Source organism: Carassius auratus, chromosome 50 (genome assembly GCF_003368295.1).
Source record: "Carassius auratus strain Wakin chromosome 50, ASM336829v1, whole genome shotgun sequence".
NCBI classification, from domain to species: domain Eukaryota; kingdom Metazoa; phylum Chordata; class Actinopteri; order Cypriniformes; family Cyprinidae; genus Carassius; species Carassius auratus.
In genome coordinates this window covers 6,464,776-6,487,992 of record NC_039292.1, presented here as the reverse complement: position 1 = coordinate 6,487,992, position 23,217 = coordinate 6,464,776, and the positions used below count along the sequence as shown (strand labels likewise).

At 38.7% G+C, this 23,217-nt stretch overlaps 1 protein-coding gene across 7 annotated transcripts; it reads left to right on the top strand.

Annotated features, from left to right (window-relative positions):
• Positions 1-474: 474 nt before the first annotated feature.
• LOC113066804 (cytoskeleton-associated protein 5) lies at positions 475-21,907 on the top strand. Of its 7 annotated transcripts, none has more exons than XM_026238844.1 (46): positions 475-580; positions 1,837-1,923; positions 2,995-3,188; positions 4,063-4,269; positions 4,394-4,565; positions 4,722-4,854; positions 6,395-6,498; positions 6,590-6,703; positions 6,787-6,891; positions 7,036-7,125; positions 7,217-7,381; positions 7,489-7,617; positions 8,009-8,161; positions 8,248-8,346; positions 8,447-8,557; positions 8,659-8,751; positions 8,841-9,026; positions 9,394-9,488; positions 9,587-9,644; positions 10,120-10,245; positions 10,546-10,682; positions 10,795-10,969; positions 11,116-11,229; positions 11,352-11,480; positions 11,715-11,909; positions 12,132-12,264; positions 12,574-12,671; positions 12,973-13,059; positions 13,567-13,692; positions 14,442-14,591; positions 14,672-14,875; positions 14,973-15,108; positions 15,202-15,395; positions 15,499-15,665; positions 15,854-15,877; positions 17,471-17,644; positions 17,742-17,862; positions 17,990-18,169; positions 18,351-18,538; positions 18,681-18,756; positions 19,332-19,520; positions 19,605-19,742; positions 19,818-19,901; positions 19,985-20,147; positions 20,234-20,376; positions 21,152-21,367. In XM_026238844.1, exons 2-46 carry the CDS (start codon positions 1,867-1,869, stop codon positions 21,365-21,367), a joined length of 6,132 nt encoding a protein of 2,043 aa, XP_026094629.1. In that variant the 5' UTR covers positions 475-580; positions 1,837-1,866. The 7 variants fall into 7 exon arrangements, with proteins under 7 accessions (XP_026094629.1, XP_026094633.1, XP_026094632.1 ...); XM_026238846.1 differs by having other exon boundaries at positions 507-572; XM_026238845.1 differs by lacking the exon at positions 475-580 and adding an exon at positions 614-750.
• Positions 21,908-23,217: the final 1,310 nt, after the last annotated feature.

The window sequence follows — 23,217 nt, the reverse complement described above, 5'->3', positions numbered from 1 at the left end:
TAAATACTGATTCCACGAGGATCTGTAATTAAGTATTTTTGTGCTGACAGATTTCGTGTAAGTTACATATCAGTTCCAAAAGCACTCTAAAAGGATATTTACTGCATTACAAAGGTACATTTTGTTTATAGCAGAAATGTAATACTATAATTCTTAATAAAAAATGGCATTATATATATATATATATATATATATATATATATATATATATATATATATATATATATAGCTAAGTATTAGAAATTGTTTATTACTATTTATTATGAATTTATATTAGTTGTTTTGTTTTGTTCCAACACCATTTACTGAAAACGTGATAAAATGTGAATATGAGGATTAAGTTAAACATGAACATTCGGAATTGATTGCTCACTTAATTGACTCACAAACATATTCAAATGTTTCATATAATGAAAATACACCATAACAAACGAAGCAGTGGTTTGAATGAGAGCTGGGCGTCTCCTCCTCCGTCTGCCGTCCCGCCCTCGGAGGCGTTTACTTTCAAAGCCTGGAGAGTAATGACCAAATATCGGTCCCAGCTGATGAAGATCGCCCCGTCTCCCCTCTCTGTAAGCAGGTAACTAAAATTTTTATATTTACTTGTGATCGGGAGAGCTCGGAGATTATTAGGCGAAAGCCGTTTTAAGCCTTTTCTGCCTCGTTGTAGGTTGCTGCGTTTTATTTGAGGGCCTCGGTTTTAGTGACGGACTGAATCAAGCCGCTTTTATATCCGTGACAAACAAAAGTGTGAGTCGGGTTTTTCATTTTATCGTCACGTATCAGGTTAGATGAGGTCGCAAAGGGGGATTCTGACATTTCCAGCGTTGTTTTTGTTGGAGAACGTGAATTGCGTGATGGTTTAAGCTGTTGCAGGGCTAACAGACAGTCAGTCAGGGCCGCGTATGTGCTAACAGCTAACCGGTATATTTAAATTTAACCATATTTACACTTCGAAGCTAAACAAACCATACACGGAAAAGGTTTTATAAAGCTGTAAGGAGTAGATTTGCATCGTCCTGATTGAAGTAAAATCGTATTTAAACGTCTTATCCTGCAAAAAGCGACGGCCCGAGAGACAGCAGCTGCGGGTCACTAACGGCTCTGCTGCACCCCGAGAGCTTTCCACATGTGATGCGCTGCAGGAAACTAACGGTTTTAAACCCCTCAAACTACATAATCTAGAATTATTCCAACTGCGAACTCATGTAATCGTTTGGTATTTAAATGCCAAACGACACTCCTTATTCGCTCTTTTATGTTTGTTTTGGGCGGGCTGAATTGGCGGCGGTTTCTGCACGCGTCATTCTTCTACACGTTTCTTGGTTATAAATGATTTTAAATGGTGTTTCTCACTTAAAGCCTGGGCTTTTGTGTTTAAGGATTTATTTTTCAGCTCGGATCGATATGTAATATGAAACCAGCCTCTTCTGGGAGATGCATTAGTGGATGTTGCTCTGCTTTGGCTGCAGATCTGGATGATGTGTGCATTTGCTGTGAAGTGAATCGAGGCATTTCTTCTGTCTGGCTGGAGGGGGGTTGTTGTTGAAATGCATGAGGATGATGATCTTGCAATGTTATTGTGAAAAGCTAGTCAAGTTCCCCATGCCATCCTAATTTACATTTGTTTTTAAGGCTTTAGATGGCTGAGATGTTTGTTGAATGCATCAGATGAGCTCAAACGTGTGTCTAAACTTCAGAACTTCGTTATGTGGTCTTAAACTGTAACCTTTATATATTTAGTGCAGAATGCTGAGAAGTGTAAAAGTTGGTCTGGTTGTTTGTTCTGCTTTGTATGCCATAAGAGCAACTAAAGTTTCCCCTTCTTTTGTTTAGCTGAATAGATAAGACGGACAGAAAACAGTCATGGGGGACGACAGTGAATGGATGAAGTTACCCACAGACCAGAAATGTGAACACAAGGTGAGTGATCCTGGTTACTTTTATATTTTGGCCCGTCCAAAAATCCCCTGATGATGTAAGAAGCACCAGCTTGTGGATGTAGAACTAAACAGTCAGCGAACACCTCACCCTAATTGTTGCCTTTAGAGATGAATGCATGCAAAGCACTGAATTAAACGCAAGCAGCATCTTTATGGAAATAACAGCCCTCTTGTCAGCAATTTTATTTACAAGGGAAAAGCCACCTTGCTATATGGTTGTCATTTTGCGTCACTTGCACCCAAAAATGCTTGGAGTTAAAAAAAAACAAAAAAAACTAGGATTTCAGTCATATGTTTTTAATTTTTTTACTCCAAGCCACTGGAAATCTTGGAAATACTTGCTAAATATTTGTTATAATATTTTATCAGGATTCTTTGAATAGAATGTTTCCTTGATAAGTAATTTTTAAAATGTACTAAATCCAAACTTTTTGAAATGAATAGAATATATAAATGTAGTGATGTGTTTTAGTTAGTGGAGAACTTTACTGAGGTGAATGTCATGTGAGGTGACAGGTTGTTTACATGTGACATCATCCCACATTTTAAACTGATTGGATGATAGCATGACAGATTTCAGCCAGTTGTTTTGCTTCTTTCATCATACCCTCTGATGTTCATTCATTTTCATTCTTGCTGGAACTTGTAGTAAAGAGGCGGGACAATCAGGGGGAGATGGTAGTGAGCAGTGCTGCTGTTGGAATCTTTTAGTTCATTCTGACAGATTCTTAAATTGCGGATTGTTAAATTGCTACATCAATTGCCCACACACACCACATTGAAGAGCAACACATCTTTTGCTCGAGTTTAACTCGAGCAAAAGGTTAATGTCTGGTACTTTGTTTTATCAACCTGAGTTTTGCATACACGTTACATTACCATCAGGAAATAAAGCATTTCATATACAGTGTCCTTGAGTTCATGTGTCCCTTTATTATAAATAATGGTTGTTAAACGTATGTATCAGCCCCTGAAGAAAGTGGGTCAGTTCATCAAGTAACAAGCTAATTTATTTGGTTGTTCGCTGTCATGATCTTCTTGTTTCCCTTAGATTTGGAAAGCAAGATTAAATGGATATGAGGAAGCATTGAAGCTCTTTCAGAAGATAGAAGATGAGAAGAGCTCAGAATGGGGCAAATACCTTGGACTTGTCAAGAAATTTGTAACAGATTCAAATGCTGTAGCCCAACTCAAAGGACTGGAGGCAGCACTTGTTTTTATCGAGAATGCACATGTGGCTGGCAAGTAAGTAGATTTTCTTTTTTTGGTCCCAAAAATGGCACAAAAACATCATAGTATTAGGAACAGAACTCTTTGAATATAGTCCTAGTCATGCGTTTCACAAACCACTGATTTGTCCTTGGAGGATTGATGACAATGTTTGCTTTTTTTCCCTTGAACCTGAGCAGCTCTTTGTGTTTCTGTGACCTGTTTTATATGGAATAATGCTTGGCAAGAGCTAATTTTTTTTTTTTTTTTTTAAACAACTGAGTTATGGAACAAAGAAGAAACATGATACCTGGTAAAAGTGTATTTCTGGATTGAGTGAGAGTCATCGGACAAAAAAAAGTGTCCTGTTTAGTAACACTGTAGTTTTAGCCCATTCAGAAAACATGTATGCCAAATTTCCTAGTTTCCATGAAGAACACTGATTCCTTGGATCGAAACAAGCATTTGTGGGGGGAAAAAGTCAATTTCTGATGCTCGTTGTACCTTTTTTTTTTTTTTTGAGTGATTGTCTAAATATAGCTTGATAGAATCTAGTCAGCCATTGTTAACGGTACAGTAAACTTTTGTAGAGTATTGATTGTTTTAAATGAGCTTTGATAAAGGAACGATGTGAAAACAAGTAACTTATTACTTGATCTTTGTGTTTTGATGTGGTTTACTCGGTTTGCTGTAGAGATACAATCTACAATTGTCATATTGTACAAGAACATTTTCTATTGAATTAAGAGAAAACTTATTTTTAGCTATCTGTGACCAAAATTGTCCAAGTTGGTGCTTTAAACGAGGAAAATGCTCGGCACAGTATAGAAGAATTTTCTTGATGCTGATAGTGTTGATTTGTGTGGCCTAGTGTATCTATTATGTCCTAATGGAAAGTCTTGTCTTGCAGGACAACAGGGGAAGTGGTTTCTGGAGTAGTTGGCAAAGTCTTCAACCAGCCCAAAGCACGAGCTAAGGAGCTGGGGTCTGATATCTGCCTCATGTACATAGAGATTGAGAAGGCAGAGGTGGTCCAGGATGAGCTGATCAAAGGATTGGATAACAAGAACCCCAAGATTGTTGTCACTTGCATTGAGACGCTAAGGAAAGCACTTTGGTGAGTAGGCAATTTTTAAACCTGTTAACCAGAAGACTGAAGAAAATGCGGTAGTCAAATTGTCACTTACTTGCTGGCACTTATTCAGCATAAAATACTTTTAAATGTGTTTTTGTTTTTTCAGTGAATTTGGATCGAAGATCATTACTCTCAAGCCTGTAGTGAAAGTGTTGCCAAAACTGTTTGAGTCTCGAGAAAAGGCAGTTCGAGACGAGGCCAAATTGCTGGCGGTGGAGATCTATCGATGGATCCGCGATGCTCTGCGAGCTCCCCTTCAGAATATCAACTCAGTACAGGTGAGTCTGCATCTCATGACGTTTTCAAATATATAATGTTTCATTTAAAAATATGCATTGAAAATTCATAAAGATTGGGTCTTTTGAGTTAAGTGGCATTCATATCTCAATGTAAATGGTCCATACAGGTTGTAATATTTGATGCTTTTCTTTTAGTTGAAAGAGTTGGAGGAAGAATGGGTGAAACTGCCAACTGCAGCTCCTAAGCAGACCAGGTTCTTGCGCTCTCAGCAGGACCTCAAGGCCAAGTTTGAGCAACAGCAGGCTGCAGGAGGAGATGAGGCTGACGGTGAGAATACAGCTTCTACACCAGTGCAAAAAGCAGTCAGTAGTGGAAATTCAGCATTAAATTTGAACTCTTATGAAGACAATATTAGTAGTTAATCCTGCAGATTTATACATTTTCTCTCAAATCCTGTTTTTGTAACTGACAGTCCCTACTACCATTTTGTATGTAATGAAATCAGATCTATTTGTCCAGTTTGTGAATATCTGGTATATCTACATTGGTTGCCATAGTAATGAATTAGTTGCCAGCACAAAGCAAGGAGACTTTCTTTAATAACTCAGTAGCTGTCAGTGAGGAAATAGTCAGTTTACTGACTCAGTGAGAAATTTGAAATTGTGCCAACCTATATAATTACATATATTATGGGTGGAATGGTATACAGATGTTACAGTTTAGTACATTACTCAGTTTGGGGGTAACAGTTTGATATGATCTCTGTACAATAGGGGGGAAAAAAACAAATCTACTATGCTCGGTTTCTTTTTATTTATTTTGGACAGTAGGACAAATTACTATATTTTTTTTCACTTTGATGTGAAATTCTAAATATTACATAGTTTATATATATATATATATAAAAATATCTGCAGAACATACAAGAAATTCTTGAAAGGAGAAAAGTGCGACACATAACAGCCTATAAACGCTGAGTTTCAGTTCATTCTGACAGGCTTCATTGGTTCACAGAAAGGAAACCCAAATGGCAGAAAGCACATCCTATTTGTTCTTTATCTTTTAAAAAGCACAATGTTTTGTTTTCGTTGTGCGTGTACACCGATAATAGCAGACCTTTATACAGTGATGCATAATTAATAAAACAAGTTGATTCTGCTGGTTTAAGGAAACCGTTTAGTAATGGCGCCTGCACACAAAACACATCAGTTCCAGCATTGATAATTTGACAGTGCCGTTGGTATTTTATCAAAATAAAATAGTGAACCAAACATCAGCGAGCCCGCTTGTGTGTCACCGTTGGAACGCAACTGAACCACAAAGCCTATAATTTACATAAATAATAGTTTAATATTCAGATGCATTGCAATTTACATCACAAATATGGACATTTATTTAATTATATATTTAATTAAATATTATAATTCGTGCTCTGCATTTAACCCATCCAAAGTGCACACACAAACCGTGAACACACACCTGGAGCAGTGAGCAGTCATTTATGCTGCGGCGCCCGGGGAGCAGTTGGGGGTTCAGTGCCTTGCTCAAGGGTTCCTCAGTTGTGGTGTTGAGGGTGGAGAGAGAACTGTACATGCACTCCCCCCACCTACAATTCATGCCGACCAGAGACTTGAACAACCTTTGGATTGCTAATCTGAATGTCTAACCAATAGTCCACGACTCCCACAAATACTATTTTTTTCTTTTTCTTTTTTTCAAAAAATTTAAACCATGTAAAATATTTTACAGGACAGTACTAAATCATTTTTTAAACATGCATTTTGTATGATCTATGTGTGTGTGTATGTGTGTGTGTGTGTGTGTGTGTAAACATTTTATAAGAATTGAACTTGATTTCTAACTGTAGGAGACGATGATGATGAGGCTGAAGTTGCTCAGGTGGATCCTTACGAGCTTTTGGAAGCTGTCGAGATCCTTTCTAAACTTCCAAAAGACTTCTATGAAAAAATTGTAAGTTGAACAATATAACACTGATCTATTTAAATAATATTGGAATTTGTATCAATTTCAATCCTGTGTCATGTCACTTACTAAATCGCAGGAAGCGAAAAAATGGCAGGAGAGGAAGGAAGCATTAGAGGCAGTTGAGACTTTGACTAAGAACCCAAAACTAGAGAATGGAGACTATGGGGACCTGGTTCGGGCTCTAAAAAAGGTAACAGACCTAGTGGGATTCTGGGTAATGGGATATCCTCTGTGTGCAAGGCCATTAGAAAATACTCCTTTTTGTTGTTCTAGGTTATTGGGAAAGATGCCAATGTGATGCTAGTGGCCATGGCAGCCAAATGCTTGGCTGGACTGGCAGCAGGATTGAGGAAAAAGTTTGGGACATATGCAGGTCTTGTAAGTGCTCACTATCATGAAATTAACTCCATGGAAAAAGATAAGCAAATCATGATGCTGCTTCAATTTTAGATGTATATCACTAAAATTATATTACAGCTATATCACTTTTTTTTTTTTTTTTTTTTTTTTTTTTTTGTGAAGGTGGTGCCAACCATCTTGGAGAAGTTCAAGGAGAAGAAACCTCAGGTGGTTCAGGCCTTGCAGGAGGCCATTGATGCAGTCTTCCTTACTGTGAGTGGTCAAAATGCATGGTGGCAATTTCACAGAAATGATTTACAATTTGATAATTTAGCAATAACTTGGAAAATGCCAACTGTTGCAGACAACCTTGCAAAACATCAGTGAGGATGTTCTGTCGGTGATGGACAATAAGAACCCCTCCATCAAGCAACAGGCTTCACTGTTCCTTGCCAGAAGCTTCCGTCACTGTACCCCGAGCACGTTGCCAAAAAGCGTTCTGAAGCCCTTTTGTGCAGCATTCCTCAAGGTACATATTCCCCATCAGTCAATGCAGGGAAACGGTTTTTGAAACATGTCAGTACTGGTGTCTTTGGGTCTTGAAATGAGTAAGTTGTCCCTCTTTTCTCTGTGTAGCAAGTGAATGATTCTGCTCCGGAGGTCAGAGATGCTGCTTTTGAGGCTTTGGGGACGGCCATGAAGGTGGTAGGGGAGAAAGCAGTCAACCCATTCCTGACTGATGTTGACAAACTCAAGTTGGACAAGGTAAAAAAAAAAAAAAGTTTCGCTTTGCATTGAGATTTAGGTTGCGGTTTTTAGAGGTACAATATTTGTAATATTCGGATGAATACTAATAAGCCAATAACCAATCTTTTTTTTTTTGTAGATTTAAGTGTTTTATTAAATGTAAAACTGAGAATGAAACTTAGGATCTCTGAGATATTCATTCAATTAAGTGTATTACATTGTTTTACAAAAAGTAAAGTTTCTAAAATGGCATTAAACCCAGCTAGTTGAAGGGGAATGACACACACTTCCTTTGTATTAACTTACCATTTTTGCAATGCAAATGTGTATCAGGCGGTCAGCCTACAGACTGTGGGTGGAACAAGTGCAAAAGTTCATGACTTTTATTTCATGTTTCATGCATAAATAGATAAAAGAATGTGCTGATAAAGTGGAGCTTGCTGGAAAGAAAGGAGGCGGCGGTGGGGGAGAGAAGAAAGAGAAACCTGCTGCAAAAGCACCTCCAGCTGTTGAAGCACCTGCCAAACAATCCGGGCCTCCTAAGAAAGCTCCTCCTGCGAAGGTACAACTAGTTCCTATTTTATTCATTATTTTGAACCAAGATAAATGATATTGTACTGATTTGTTTGTCTCGTTCTTTATGAACAGGCTGCAGGACCTCCCAAGAAGGGCAAACCTGCCTCAGCTCCGAGTGCAAAGTCCAAGAAAGCTCCAGACACAAAGGAAATTGTCGAGACGGAGTTGTCTGTACGTCTCCAATTTTACATTGACACTTAATATTGTATTGAACTGAAGACTTGACCAAAAATAATGGTGTCATGTAATTGTGATCTTGTGTGTCAATCAGCCGGAAGTGTGTGAGGAGAAGGCTGCCGCTGTGCTCCCAGCCACCTGTATGCAGCTGCTGGACAGCGCTAACTGGAAGGAGAGACTTGCTAGCATGGAGGAGTTTCAGAGGGTGACTGGCTTTTGTCTCTCTACCCTTTGTGCTGTTTTCAGCTTATTTGTAATGATTTCAACTTGAGGAACATGCTCTAAACTTGAATGTGTTCTGTTCAGGCTGTGGAGCAGATGGACAAATCTGAAATGCCGTGCCAGGCTTTAGTCAAGATGCTGGCTAAGAAACCTGGATGGAAAGAGACCAACTTTCAGGTAGTCCTCTTTACCGTGTAGGGCTGTTCTTAATTCTCAGTGTTTGGCATTCGATCTGGTGCTAGTTTCCAGTATCTTTCCATCTCCAGGTAATGCAGATGAAGCTCCACATTGTGGGTTTAATCGCACAAAAGGGATCGTTCTCGAAGACGTCCGCGCTGGTGGTTTTGGATGGTCTGGTTGATAAGATTGGAGACGTGAAGTGTGGAAGTAAAGCTAAAGAGGCTCTCACTGCGATCGGGGAGGCCTGTTGTCTGCCGTGGACTGCTGAACAGGTTGGTGTTTGGGGTGTGTGGGACGGTTACCGCATTTTGGCAGGAAAATCTAAAAATAGTTTCCATTGTGCACTTCTTTTTTTTTTTGAAAGGAGTATTTGAGGTTTATTTTATAAAAGTAGTAGTAATAAAAAGGCATGTTTAATGTTGTATCCTCATTGAACTGCAAGATACTTAAGTATGACTATTGTTCTATATATATATATATATATATATATATGTGTGTGTGTAAAAACTTGTATTATAGACATGTTTGTCTTTTTTATTAATACAAATGGTGGTTTATTTAATAATGAAACACCATTATGATGATGATAATGTAAATTATTTTGCATTTAAATAATTGCCCTTGTTTCTTTATTTGCAGGTTGTCTCGCTGGCTTTTGCTCAGAAAAATCCTAAAAACCAAGCAGAAACATTGAACTGGTTGGCCAATGCCATGAAGGAGTTTGGATTTGCAGGGTGAGCAGTGTGTATATACATGGACTTTTTTTTTTCTCTCTCTTCATAGTCAATCTCTTCCTCATTTCTAAATCTGAATCTAATTCCCCTTAATTCAGAATAAATGTCAAGGCCTTCATCAACAATGTCAAAACTGCTCTGGCTGCCACAAATCCTGTGAGTAATTTTCTGAGTCATGGTTTCAATATGCATAACCATTCATCTCTTGTGCCTTTCAAGTGGATAGGCATGTTTAAAGAAGTTCACTTCCATAATGAAAATTGTCATTACTCACCCTCCACTTATATACAAAAGAAAATATTTAAAAAAATGTCAATATCCAAACAGCTGATGGACACCACTGACTTCCATAGTAGGAAAAAAAATACTATGGAAGTCAGTGGTGCCCATCAGCTTTTTTCAAAATATCATCTTTTGTGTTCATTCCGGTTTGGAACAATTGGAGGGTGAGTAAATGATGACAGAATTTTCATTCTGGTAGTGAACTAATCGTTTAAAACTGCCTTTATGTGCAACCCTTACTAATGAGAGTAATTGATAAACATTCTTTGTCTGAAAAGTTTTGCTTGAACTACAATGCAGATCCATTTGTCTGATTGTGTATAATGTGTTGTGTTGGTGTTGATGTAAGGCTGTGAGGACCTCAGCGATCACTCTGTTGGGAGTCATGTATCTGTACATGGGCGCTCCCCTGCGCATGTTCTTTGAAGATGAAAAGCCAGCCCTCCTTTCACAAATTGATGCGGAGTTTGAAAAGGTAAATATGCTCTTTTGAAATACAATAATTGAAAGTTGGCATTTCAACAAGTTGCCTTGATCATCAGTGGGGCTTGCGTTAAAAGCTGGTTTATGTACATAATCGTTTGAACCATTATTTTTATTTGGTATTGCCTGTTGCTCCCTACCTAGTCTGTTACATACATACATAATAGGGGTGTGTGTTTGTGTATATTACTGCCTCACTGTATGTATTGCCTGTGTTTGTCCATTAGTTATTACACCATGTTTATCAAAGCAGATAGTTTCATAGTGCACATGATCCTAATTTCACCTAAAGATGCAGGGTCAGTCTCCTCCCGCTCCCATTCGTGGTACCAAAAGAGCAGCACCGGATGAGGAGGGAGATGCAGCTGAAGAAGAGGTGGACAGCGGAGCCGGAGACATCATGGACCTGCTGCCCAGAACTGATATCAGGTCTGAGCGAGTGTGGCAGTGCTTCAAAAAAACGTTTTCTTTTCAAACTTGAAATTCATCAGGCAGTTTTGGGATCTCTGTGTGAACTAAGAGTCTGATTTCTTGTTCACAGTGATAAAATTACATCGGACATGGTGTCAAAGATCAGCGACAAGAACTGGAAAATCAGGAAGGAGGGGCTTGATGAGGTGGCAACAGTCATTTCTGAGGCCAAATTCATCCAGGCCAGCATCGGCGAGCTGCCATTGGCACTGAAGGGCCGTCTTAGTGATTCCAACAAACTACTGGTAATTCAAATTACTTAAATTATCTAAAGTCAGAAATAAAATGTTGGAATATGGTGTATTTTAAGATCTCTTCATTGCCATTCAGGCTTTTCAGTTGTAGTGTTCAATTAAAGGCATGGTTGTAATCATGTCAAATGTGTATGTAGGTCCAGCAGACTCTCAATATTCTGCAGCAGATAGCTACTGCCATGGGGCCATCTCTCAAGCAGCACGTTAAGAACCTGGGAATTCCTGTGGTTACTGTTCTTGGGGACAGTAAGGTATGAACCACTTAAGAGTCTTTGTTACACTTGTGGTATGGCATCATGCACACTTGTGCTGCTTGTCTGGCTGTTCAGATAACCTACAGAAAGAGTGAGTTGATTGTAACTTGACTTTTCAGCCTAATGTCCGTGCTGCTGCCTTGTCAACGCTGAACACATGGGTGGAGCAGACTGGAATGAAGGAGTGGCTTGAAGGAGAAGACCTATCAGAGGAGCTCAAAAAGGAAAACCCCTTCCTCAGACAGGAGGTACTGCATTTGTGCTTTACCCTGTAATGCCTAGCATATGAAATAAGTCTGTCAATTTTTTTTAAATGGAAGAATTTATTGAACCTATAGACAAAATATTAAAAAGGAGAATAGAATGGGAGCATAAGAGAATATGTAGCTCTTGCTTATGGAAAAGACTTTTAACAAAAATAAACTTAAATGAATTGTATGTGATCAATGATCACAAGCTAAAATGCTGTTAAAATTCTGTAGCTGCTGGGCTGGCTTGCTGAGAAGCTGCCCACCCTGCGTACGGTGCCTGCAGACCTCATGCTGTGTGTGCCTCACCTGTACACTTGCCTGGAGGACCGCAGCGGAGACGTGCGCAAGAAAGCTCAGGATGCACTTCCCTTCTTCATGATGCACCTGGGTTATGAGAAGATGATCAAGGCTGCCGGCAAACTGAAGGTAAGTGGGAGAAGTGCTCAATTATTTATATAATTTTTAAAGATGTATTTTTTTATGCATGTCTTTACTGTCACTTTTTGATCACTTAAATTCATTCTGAATAAAAGCATGATTTTCATTCAATGTTATTGTAGATGGCTCATAAGACCAAAACGCATGGATCAACTTTTGACCATAGAAAAGCCGTCGTGTAACATCAGTCTCCCTCTTGTCTTTCTGCAGCCGGCCTCAAAGGACCAGGTGGTTGGCATGCTGGAGAAGGCCAGGGCCGTGATGCCAGCCAAGCCTGAAGTTCCTGTCAAAGCTGCAGCTTCCAAACCCGCCTCCAGTGCCCCTGCTGCCAAACCAGCCTCAGGTTCATGCACTTTCCCTTTAACCACAGCTAATATGACCACTACTTCCTGGCTGGTTTATTGAAAACATTTATATTTGCATGGTTGTTAATGTAAATACATGCACACCATAAATGTACCCTTTTTGCACCATACATTTACCCTTTTTTTGGGGGGGGGGGGGCGGGTAATTACGTGTCTTTCAGAAAAATACAATTACTTTTTCATTCTTTATTGGTTTAAGGAAAATGTAAAGTAAAAACTTAAAAAAAAAAAAAACTTTGAGATTTTTTTAAAGATGCTGGGCTCAACTTGATCTTTTTATTTTACAGCTCCAGCCAGGAACCAAAGTCCCAGTGAAGATTTCAGTGAACCAGAACCCAAACCAGACACAAAGAAAGCTAAACCAGCAGGTCCTGCGGCTAAAAAGGTGCGGCACATTTCAATGTTTCTGCTTTGCCTGCTTCGCTAGGGAGTTGCTGCTCATGAAAGATTTAAAATCTTTTTTCCCAAAATGTGATCTGAAACATCAGGTCCATAATACACGAGAGACTGCTCCTGGGAAGACAATGACTGTTCTTTTGCAGTTCAAAAATAACGAGCCTCTATTAAATGTGAATTTAGATGTTGGCCTAATTTCTAAAGTATGAAGAGGCTGAGGATGAATTGGGTTCTACCTTTTTTTTTTTAAATGAGTGTTGCTCTCTATAAAGTGTCATTTTGTGCACTAGAGAGAGAGCATGGAGTTCAAGGTGAAAGGAGAGAAAGATAATGCTAAACAAAACAGGCTCTCAAGAGGGACCCCTAGCAGTGAGAAGGTATATTAGAATCTGGTATGAGGTGGCACGGTTTGGTGTGGAAGCACTGCATGTAAACTGACTCACAATCTTTCTGTAATCCCATCTTCTTCACTCAGCTGTAATGGTCCTGTCCAAGTTCGGTTATCAGCAGAAATTATTACAATTATTGTAATGAGAAACTATTATAAATCTGTTGCCAACAAAGAGAAGCTTTAAGGACTTCCTGCTGTTTTTAGCTGAAATAAAAGCCCGATTGATTGAATGAAATAGATATTTATAATTGTAGGTTATATAATTTCAGACAGCATTTTTATTAAAGCTTTGCTAATGATTAAGTTGCGTGTTAATATTAATTGTAAGAGTTAGAATCCCAAATGAGAAAATGAATATCCCTGAGATAAGTTGCACAATTCGTAATGTTGAACCCATTTAGCAAACTGAGGCAATACGATCAAAATAACTTGACATGAAGTAACAGAACTTGAGACTGATTTAGTGTAACCATTGTTTTCCTGACCCTTTTAGGGTGTTGTGGGTAAGAAACCTCCAGTTAAGGCTGGTGCAAAGGATGAGGAGGACAGATCTGGTCCCATCTTCATCCTCGTTCCCAACGGCAAAGAGCAGAGGATCAAGGAAGAGAAGACATTAAAGGTGAGCAGTTTTCGAATCGTCCTCCTGAACATTTGTCAGAGCTGTTAACGCCTAGTCCACACGCACATGGGTATTTAATAAACTGAGTTTTTCCTCCTTTATTTGAAAAAAAATCTCATCCACATGAAACTGCAAAAACATGCTATGAAGTGCTGTAAAGAGCATGCCAAACCAACAGGTAGCGGTATAACCCTATCCATAAAGTTATAGACAAGCCTCATGGAAAGTGAAAGTCGTGACATTGGCCAAGTATGGGAACCCATACTCTGAATTGGTGCTCTGCATTTAACCCATCCAAGCGCACACACACAGCAGTGAGAATTGAACACACACCCAGAGCAGTGGGCAGCTATATATCCAGCGCCTGGGGAGCTCAGTGCCTTGCTCAAGGGCACTTTAGCCATGGGTATTAAGGGTGGAAGAGAGCGCTGTTCATTCACTCCCTTCCACCTACAACTCCTGCCAGCACTGGGACTAGTTACCAGAAGGTTGCAGGTTTGAGTCGAAGTCTCTAACCATTAGACCACAGCTGCCAAAGGAGATGACAGGCACGCTCTGACATCACAAGCTAAAATCTCCTACACTGCAACCGGTGTTCTTGAAAATCTTCACACTGGCAGGAGTTTTAAAAAAAGGTCGGGTTTCGCATTGAAAATGCTGCAGTTTTGAGAATACCAATGTTTGAGTGGATAGTGCCCAAGTTTAGGCTTTTGGGCATGTTTGGTAACCATTTCTCAACTCCTCTCCAGATTCTCAAGTGGAACTTCATCACTCCTCGTGATGAGTACGTGGAGCAGCTGAAGACTCAAATGTCAACATGTCTGCCCAAGTGGCTCCAAGACGAACTTTTCCACTTTGATTTTCAGCGGCACGTAAAAGCTATTGGAGCCATGATTGAGGTTAGTCATGTTGCAATTTGCGAGTCAAATCGTATCAATTTACACAAGACTAATAAGTTGCTTACAACTGTATTTTTCAGCACATGGAGCCAGAGTGTGAGGCTGTGATTGGCTGTCTAGATCTGATATTGAAGTGGTTTACTTTGCGGTTCTTTGACACAAACACCAGTGTGCTGATGAAAGCCCTGGAGTTCCTCAAACTGCTCTTCACCATGCTGAGCAGGAAGAACTACCAGCTCAATGACTACGAGGCCTCCTCTTTCATCCCCTACCTGATCCTCAAGGTGGGTCTTAATCCATCCAAACATTAGTTTTGGATAGCATGCATGTGTTTTGTTAAAATAAACCACAGCCTAACATGGTGCTTTCTTGCCTTTTCAGGTTGGAGAGTCAAAAGATGGGGTGCGTAAAGATGTCAGAGCTATTCTGACAATGTTGTGTAAAGTCTACGCGGCCAGTAAAGTCTTCCCCTTACTTATGGAGGGAACCAAATCCAAAAACTCCAAGCAGAGATCTGGTAAATACACATGGATTATGTTTCTCAAACACAGAGCCATTTTTACAGTAGAAATGGTCTTTATCATAACTGTCTGTCTTATTCGTTCTTCAGAATGTCTTGAGGAGCTCGGCTGCCTGATTGAGAACTTCGGGATGAATGTCTGCCAGCCGACTCCAGCCAAAGCTCTTAAAGATATCGCTGTCCACATTGGAGACCGTGACACTACGGTCCGCAACGCTGCGCTCAATACAGTCCTGGCTGCCTACAACGCTTGTGGAGACCAAGTCTTCAAACTCATTGGCAATGTAAGATGCTAATTACCCTCATACATGAACCTTTCCCTTTTATTACCATCTTTGGATGTGATGTCCGGCTAAATTCAAATTTGAGCTTTTTATCATTGTCAAGCTGTCTGAGAAAGAAATGAGCATGCTGGAAGAGAGAATCAAACGTTCGGCCAAGAAGGTGCCTGCAGCCTCAGCCAAACAGGAGCGACCACAGAGAGAGCCTCCTGCAAATCCCAGTGCAACCTTCCTGCGCAAACCTGCTCAAGAGGAAGTGCCCAACAAGCTCAAGTATGTACTACTTATTGTCAATTAATGCACTCTTAAAAGAGTCCTGGTCCATGTGTAATACTTTCTCTATACACAGTCTCATTCTGTCTCGTTCTGTCCTCCTTGTGTCATTGCATGTTGTTTCTTAATCCTGAGCCTTTCTCTTCTCTTACTATTCCCTTCTTTTCTTCGCTGCCCTCCATGGACAGAATAATGTATCGCACTTACAGGATGTAAGTACTGCTGTAGCCACTGTTCACATGACATGGCACCTGACATCCTGGAGGTCTAGAGATCACAAAAAAACTGGACTGAAATATTTGAGAGATTAGTAGATCATATAGATGACTGATATAACCAGATATTTTTCAGCCTCATATTTGATATCCCTATTGGTTTCACTCTTGTAATTTTTATAAAAGGAGTATATAATGGTACAAATGTATTTTGAAAGTAAATCATGTTTCCACACTTTCAGAAAATGAACACACAGAAAATATTTAATTGATGCACCAGTATAAAAAAAAATTTATACATAAAAATATTTATAAAAATATGTATACACTACCATTTTAAAGGTTTGGGGTACATGAAATTTGAATATTTATTTTTGCGCAAATGCACCAAAGCTGTATTTATTTGATCCAAAGTTAGAGTAAAAAAACGCAATATTGTGAATTACTATAACAATTTAAAATATATTTTTAAAATGTAGTTTATTCCTGTGGTGGAACTATTTTCAGCAGCCACATGTTACTATTGTTTTTTTTTTTTGAATAAAGAGTAAAAAAAAAAAATGAAATGAAAATCCATAGTAGCATTACTGTAAATATTCAGAAGTGACACATTAAAATTGATTACAAAAAATCTTACTTTTGATCAGGGGTCCGTTCTTCGTACCTCGCTTATTTTGAGATAATAATTTAAGTTTGTGTGTTATAAGCATTTTGAGATTTAAGAAGTGGTCTGCATCTACCATCAAAGTCACCCGCATAAAAGCTTATTGTTCAAATTAATGCACGACTCAGACATACTCGATGTGTGACTGTAATAAAATTGAATTATTCCTTCACGATTAAATATCTCAATGAGTAAAACTGGTCGTGTCCATTATTATAGATTTACACAACATCGTAACTATTTTCAGATTTTTTTAAAATTATTTTTATAAAATATTGTTCCTGGTTTAACAAGGTACTCTTGTAAGAAAATGGCAGTGGTTGAGACAGTTTCAGTATCACCTTCACGTTAAATGATGCAATCTAATCCAGTTTATGTGAAATAAGCCCGCTACTGAGCAGGTGTGAGCTCACGGACCTGTTGCCATGACAGAAACTCCAGGCTGAGAAGTTATGAATCCTGATGTCAAATCGTCAACCATAAAATCCAGCTAACGGAGTAATCCATGTACGAAGAACGGACCCCAGGAGTGTGTGTGTGTGTATACTTGTGCAGTGTTTTCAATGATAAATAATTGGAGTGAGGGAACAAACTAATGATTGAATCAGTTTCAGATCATTTCATTTGAAACCATGAACTTCACAAAAGAATCACATGACCAACTTTCTTTTTTTTTTTTCTTACGTTAAATGCTTCCTACTTGAAACTATTCACTTGCCACTGGTTTGTAAACTTGAGACAAAATGGTGACATTCATTGTTGCAAATTTTATATTGCAAGGAAAATCAAAAGTGCACATATGCTTTAATACTTGCTTTCCTTTTTGCTTGTAATGAATCAGGATTTTTGGGGGCTCTTATTCATGTTGTGGCCAGTAAATAACATAAAAATGCACCAGAAGTGACCTTTTTCTTCATTTTCAACAGTCAAGCTCGGGCACAGAATGCTCACTTGGAGCAGTCCACTCCGTCCATCCCAAAAGAGTTTCAGCTGGATCTGGATGTGTTCGAGAACAACCACACATGTGCCAGCGACATCCCTGACCTGGTGCAGCATAAACTGGATGAAGTTCTGGAGCCGGTCATGATCCCGGAGCGCAAGTACGAGTTTAGTCTTGTTGTATGTCTGTCAAATGTATTACATGACAAAATATTTTTGCTTCTGAGATGCTAAAGTGTATTAAAATGTTGTTTTCAGGATTCGTTCGGTCTCTCCTCATTTTGATGACATTCACAACAGCACTGCCTCCACCATCAACTTCGTCATCTCCCAGGTGGCCAGTGGAGACATTAACACCAGTATCCAGGCCTTGGCACAGGTGGGCATCCCGCATCCACTGTTTGGATTCTTGCATCCTCATGTCAAGCAAAAGAAATCACTTTTAATGTTTTATTAAATGAAGACATGAATACATCAGTAAGACATTTCCTTGTGACATTCTGCAGATCGATGAGGTCTTGAGGCAGGCGGACAAAGCGGAAGCCATGTCTGGCCACATCGACCAGTTCCTCATCGCCACCTTCATGCAGCTGCGGCTCATTTATAACACGCACATGGCTGACGATCGGCTGGACAAGAAGGACATCTTCAAACTCTACAGCTGCATCATAGGAAACATGCTTTCTGTGAGTTCGGTTTTGCTTTTTTGTTAGGGAAATTAGCTTTTGCGTCAACATAGAAGATCCCTAATTTCTGAACACATCTAGTATTGTATTGCCAGAAACAATACGGCTTTTATTTGCAAAAATAGAAAGGAGAGTCTGCAGAGCAAACAAAAGTGCTGAGTCACTGTGTGTCCGTTTCCAGCTGTTCTCTATGGAGAGTCTGGCGCGGGAGGCCTCCATGGGCGTCCTGAAGGACCTGATGCACGGTCTCATCACACTGATGTTGGACTCCAGGGTGGAGGACATTGAGGACGGACAGCAGCTCATTCGCTCTGTCAATCTGCTCGTGGTTCGAGTTCTAGAGAAATCTGACCAGACCAACATCCTAAGGTTAGCAGTGCGGCTCCGCTGGGCTACAAGTCCTTAACAGGAACTTTGTTTTGTGTACTTTTCTGTATACAGTTGGCCGACACTGCAGACTGACTGTAATCGATGGTTGTAGGTTAAACCAAGGTCATTGTTTTCTTTCCAGTGCTCTGTTGGTGCTGCTGCAGGACAGTCTTATCAGCACCGCCGGTTCCCCCATGTTCTCTGAACTTGTCATGAAGGTACGACTGGTGCATTTTGTGCCCATATATGCATGTTGACATTTAAACTACAGAACTCTTAGGTCTTGTTCTGTTTTGTTTTAATAAGCCTGTAGGACTTTTAGTTACTTTCCACAACCCAATGAAATCATGATGGATAACATTTACTGGGCTGCTAAATTTTACAGGATTGTCTCAAACACCAAAAAGTCTGAACAGTATGCCATTTTATTAGTTGATCGTCTTTTTATGGCAGTGCTAATAATTTCCAAGTCAATGTTGTAATCTAAAACAATTATATTTCCAATAATTGAAATAAAATATAAATAAAGAGGGGAAAACTTGACTTTAATTAGTTGCCAAGATTTCTTTTATTTTTTTTGAAGCTGAAGAACTCAAATGTAAACGAAACAAAAAATGAAAACTGAAAAAAATAAAAAATATAAGTCAATTTAAAAAAAAAAAATAGTATGTACATAACACTGATGTAATGGGGTTAAAAATCTTATTCCAACATAGATTCAGTGTTTTATGAAAATATGACCTATTTTGCTTTCTTGTCCTCTTTAAATAACACCGCTCTCTGTCCCATGCAGTGTCTATGGAGAATGATCCGTTTCCTGCCGCAGACCATCAACAGTATTAATCTGGACCGCATCCTGCTGGATGTGCACAACTTCATGAAGGTTTTCCCTAAAGAGAAACTCAAACAGTTGAAGAGTGATGTTCCCCATCGGACGCTGAAGACGCTGCTGCACACGCTCTGCAGGCTCACTGGCGCCAAGGTACACGTTTGAGACCTTCATAGAGCATTTAGTTCTTTATGAAACTTTCTTTATGAAAGTAATCGGTAAATGTCTCTCTCATAGATATTAGATCACATGTCCATGATTGAGAACCGCAACGAGTCGGAACTGGAGGCTCACCTGAGGCGGGTGGTCAAGCATTCGGCAAACCTCTCCGGACTCAAGTCCGACAAGAGCTCAGAAAAGGGCGCCCTCAGATCGGTATGTTCCTAATGATACAGGGAGAAAATTGTAGTGGTTGATCTGGTTTCTTTAACTGAATTTCAATTTGGATAGGATGATAAAATGATCAAGGCCAAAGTGAGCGACATCCTGTCTGAGATCTTCAAGAAGATCGGCTCTAAAGAGAATACAAAAGAGGTGACACTACAGCTTGCTAAAGACTTTTCAAATTTTGCGAAATAACTGGAACTATCCATTAATCGGAGTATGTTGTTTCTCAGGGTCTGACGGAGCTGTATGAATATAAGCAGAAGTACTCTGACGCAGACCTCGAGCCCTTCTTGAGGAACACGTCCCAGTTCTTCCAGAGTTACGTGGAGCGAGGGCTCCGCATGATTGAGTCGGAGCGTGAAGGAAAAGGCCGAATCCAGCCCTCCACAGGAGGTGGGTTGCACCAACTTTTATGTAACCTCAGTGTTTTGTTGTCTTGATTTTTGTCTTGGCGTACTAAGGTCCGCGTTGTCTTTCAGTAATCCCTCAGCACAGCACAGACTCGTATTTGCCGGGCTCTAGCAGCGTGCCCGTCAGCAATAACGGAGAAGATATGAACGCCGCTGCCTACTACGAGAGACTGAAGATCTTACGGAAACGGCGCGGCCTTGAGAACTCAACGGTTTGTCTCATTAAAATCTTATTGACTTTCTTGGTCTTTTGGTTATGAAAAAAGCTGAATTATGCAAATTCAGTAGTGTTTTTCCTTATAGTACGTGGCTTGACGTATTTAAAAAAATAATAGAATTTGGGTGCTAAAACAATATTTTTTTTTTTTTTTTTTTGTGTGTGTGTGTAAAATTTATTTACCAATACCTTCAACAGCAAAATGCATTTAAATAATGTAAATGTATTGAAACAAAACTATTTATATTTGATGTATCAGCTAATTCTTTATTACATTTTTAGGATTTATATAATGACAATAACAGCGGTTTTAATGTAACTATTTTTAACAGTAAATCAAAAAAATTTGATTAACTTTTTAACAAATAAGTCTTAGGATCAATTTTGTTTATTTAAAAATGCTTCAAATATCAATGTTTTTTATGCTGTTTTTATTTACTTGTATTTAAATTTTAGTATATAATAATGAAACTAATATTGTGTAATTATAATGCATCAAAAATCAATATTTCCTGTATTTGGTAAATATTAGTGTAAAATATCATGATTGTCTATAATTAGTGAATCTGTGTTTTAATATATATTATGTATTTGCCATTATTCTTTTTAAAAGAAAAATGTTTTTCAACAAAATAATAATCTTAAAAATTACTATTTTTCTTTTGTTTTTCTTTTTGATAATTGATGTAGTAATACTTTTACAACTAAGATTTATGAATTTTAGTTCCAGTATATAAAACAGTTGTAAATATTTGCGTGTTCTCCTGCAGCCGGAGGAAGACCGGCCTCCTCTCAGTTCTCTGAGACCGTCGGTGGCCTCCTCCACAGACATGCTCCACAGCAAACTGTCCCAGCTGAAGGAGTCCCGTGAGCACTTCCAGCAGGAGCAGTCCCACTCCCACAGCCCCACCCGCTCCTCCTCCCCCGCATCCAACCTCGATGACCTCAAAAAGAGGCTGGAGAGGATAAAGAGCAACCGCCAGTAGATCAGCGCCTCGCCTTCATATGCTAATGCACTAGATAGTCAGCCGACTTCCCCAAACTCCACCATCCCAACGTTTTTCAGGGTAAATGCCTACATAGATTACGATAATGCGAAATAGGCTGAAAAAATATAACTCGGTCTGTCTACATTGTATAATATTAAGTAAACATTTTCTGTATGTTAGTATTGTTGTTTTTGTACATACAGTGGCTAACCACACTAGGCTTTTACGTGTCATTTAGGGTTTTCCGTGTACAGTTTTCCTGTGCAGAATGCTGTAATATGTGTAACTGACGCTTGTTTTGTTTGTTTTTAAAATAGACATTTCAGAGAAATCTAAATTAATGTCGCTTTCACTTGGTCTCAACTTCTGTCTGTTCAAAACTGTTTGCCATTTTTGCTGTTTTCTTTCTCTCTCTCAAGCATCTCTGAAGCTCTCATAACGTTTGAAGGATTGATTCCTTTCTTTTAAGGAGCATGGCATGAAGTACCGGAACTTTCTTTTAATGTAAATAAAGTTTGCATTACTAAAGGCTGTTAATTCCGTTCTTTTAATAACATTCCCAACATTTTGCAAACTGTAGTGGAATCTTGGTTATTGATGGATTGTTTTGAATTACCCAGCAGGGATTAATGTTGAAGTGTTGCTATTAAGTTTTAAGTGTATAATCTATAGTAAAAATGTCAATAAAGGTTTTTTATATATATAATTTAACAAACTATACATTGATGCTCTTCTGAATTTTTACTTCAAGGGGCTGAATGTGTCTGGCTGTACAATGCACAATACTATTACAGTATAGATTCATGTACATATCCATATTGTGATAGTATTGTATAGCTATCTCAGTTTTTTTTTCTCTGCAAAAATGGATTACATTAAAAGTAACAGTAAAGATTTTCACACCGTTACAAAAAAACTAAAACCTTAACTTTATATTCAGAACAGAGCAGTTATTAACTTCTTAAGATATTTTAGATTTAGTCCGAGAGCTGTCAGTCCCTCCATTGAAACTGTGTGAACTGTTATACTGTCCATGTCCAGAAAGGTAAGAAAAACATCATCAAAGTAGTCCATGTGACATCAGAGGGTCAGTTAGAATTTTTTGAAGCATCGAAAATACATTTAGGTCCAAAAATAGCAAAAACTATGACTTTATTCAGCATTGTCTTCTCTTCAGTGTCTGTTGTGAGAGTTCAAATCGAACTGAATCATGTAAAACCGTTTGTGTCTCCAATACGCATTAATCCACAAATGAGCTGTTAATTGTTTTTTTAAATGTGGCTGACACTCCCTCTGAGTTCAAAAAAATAAATGAATTACTCTGGGAATTTGGTTTGTTTCGAACTCAGAGGGAGTGTCAGCCACATTAAAAAAACAATTAACAGCTCATTTGAGGATTAATGCGTATTGGAGATGAAGATATTAGCAAGAAATCTGCACATTAGAATGATTTCATGTGACACTAAAGACTGGAATAATGACTACTCAAAATTCACAGGAATCATTTACATTAAAATATATTAACATTTTAAATTAAATATATTCCAGAGTTTTACTTTTTTTTTTTTTTTTTTTTTTTTTATACTGTGTTTCTGATCAAATGCTGCCTTGGTCTCTTAAGAGACTTCTTTCAAAAAACATTTTAAAAAAATCTTGACAGAGCCCAAACTTTACAACAGTTGTGTTTTCTTGTGGCATAATCACTTTTTCCAAATAGTGTATCAGATATTGTATGTGTTTCTTGACATTAATCAGATCAAAATCACCTAGGCCTACATAAAACAGAACATTCTAACTCGACCCCACGTCTACATCATAATGTGGGAAGATTTTCATAATGCTGCTCA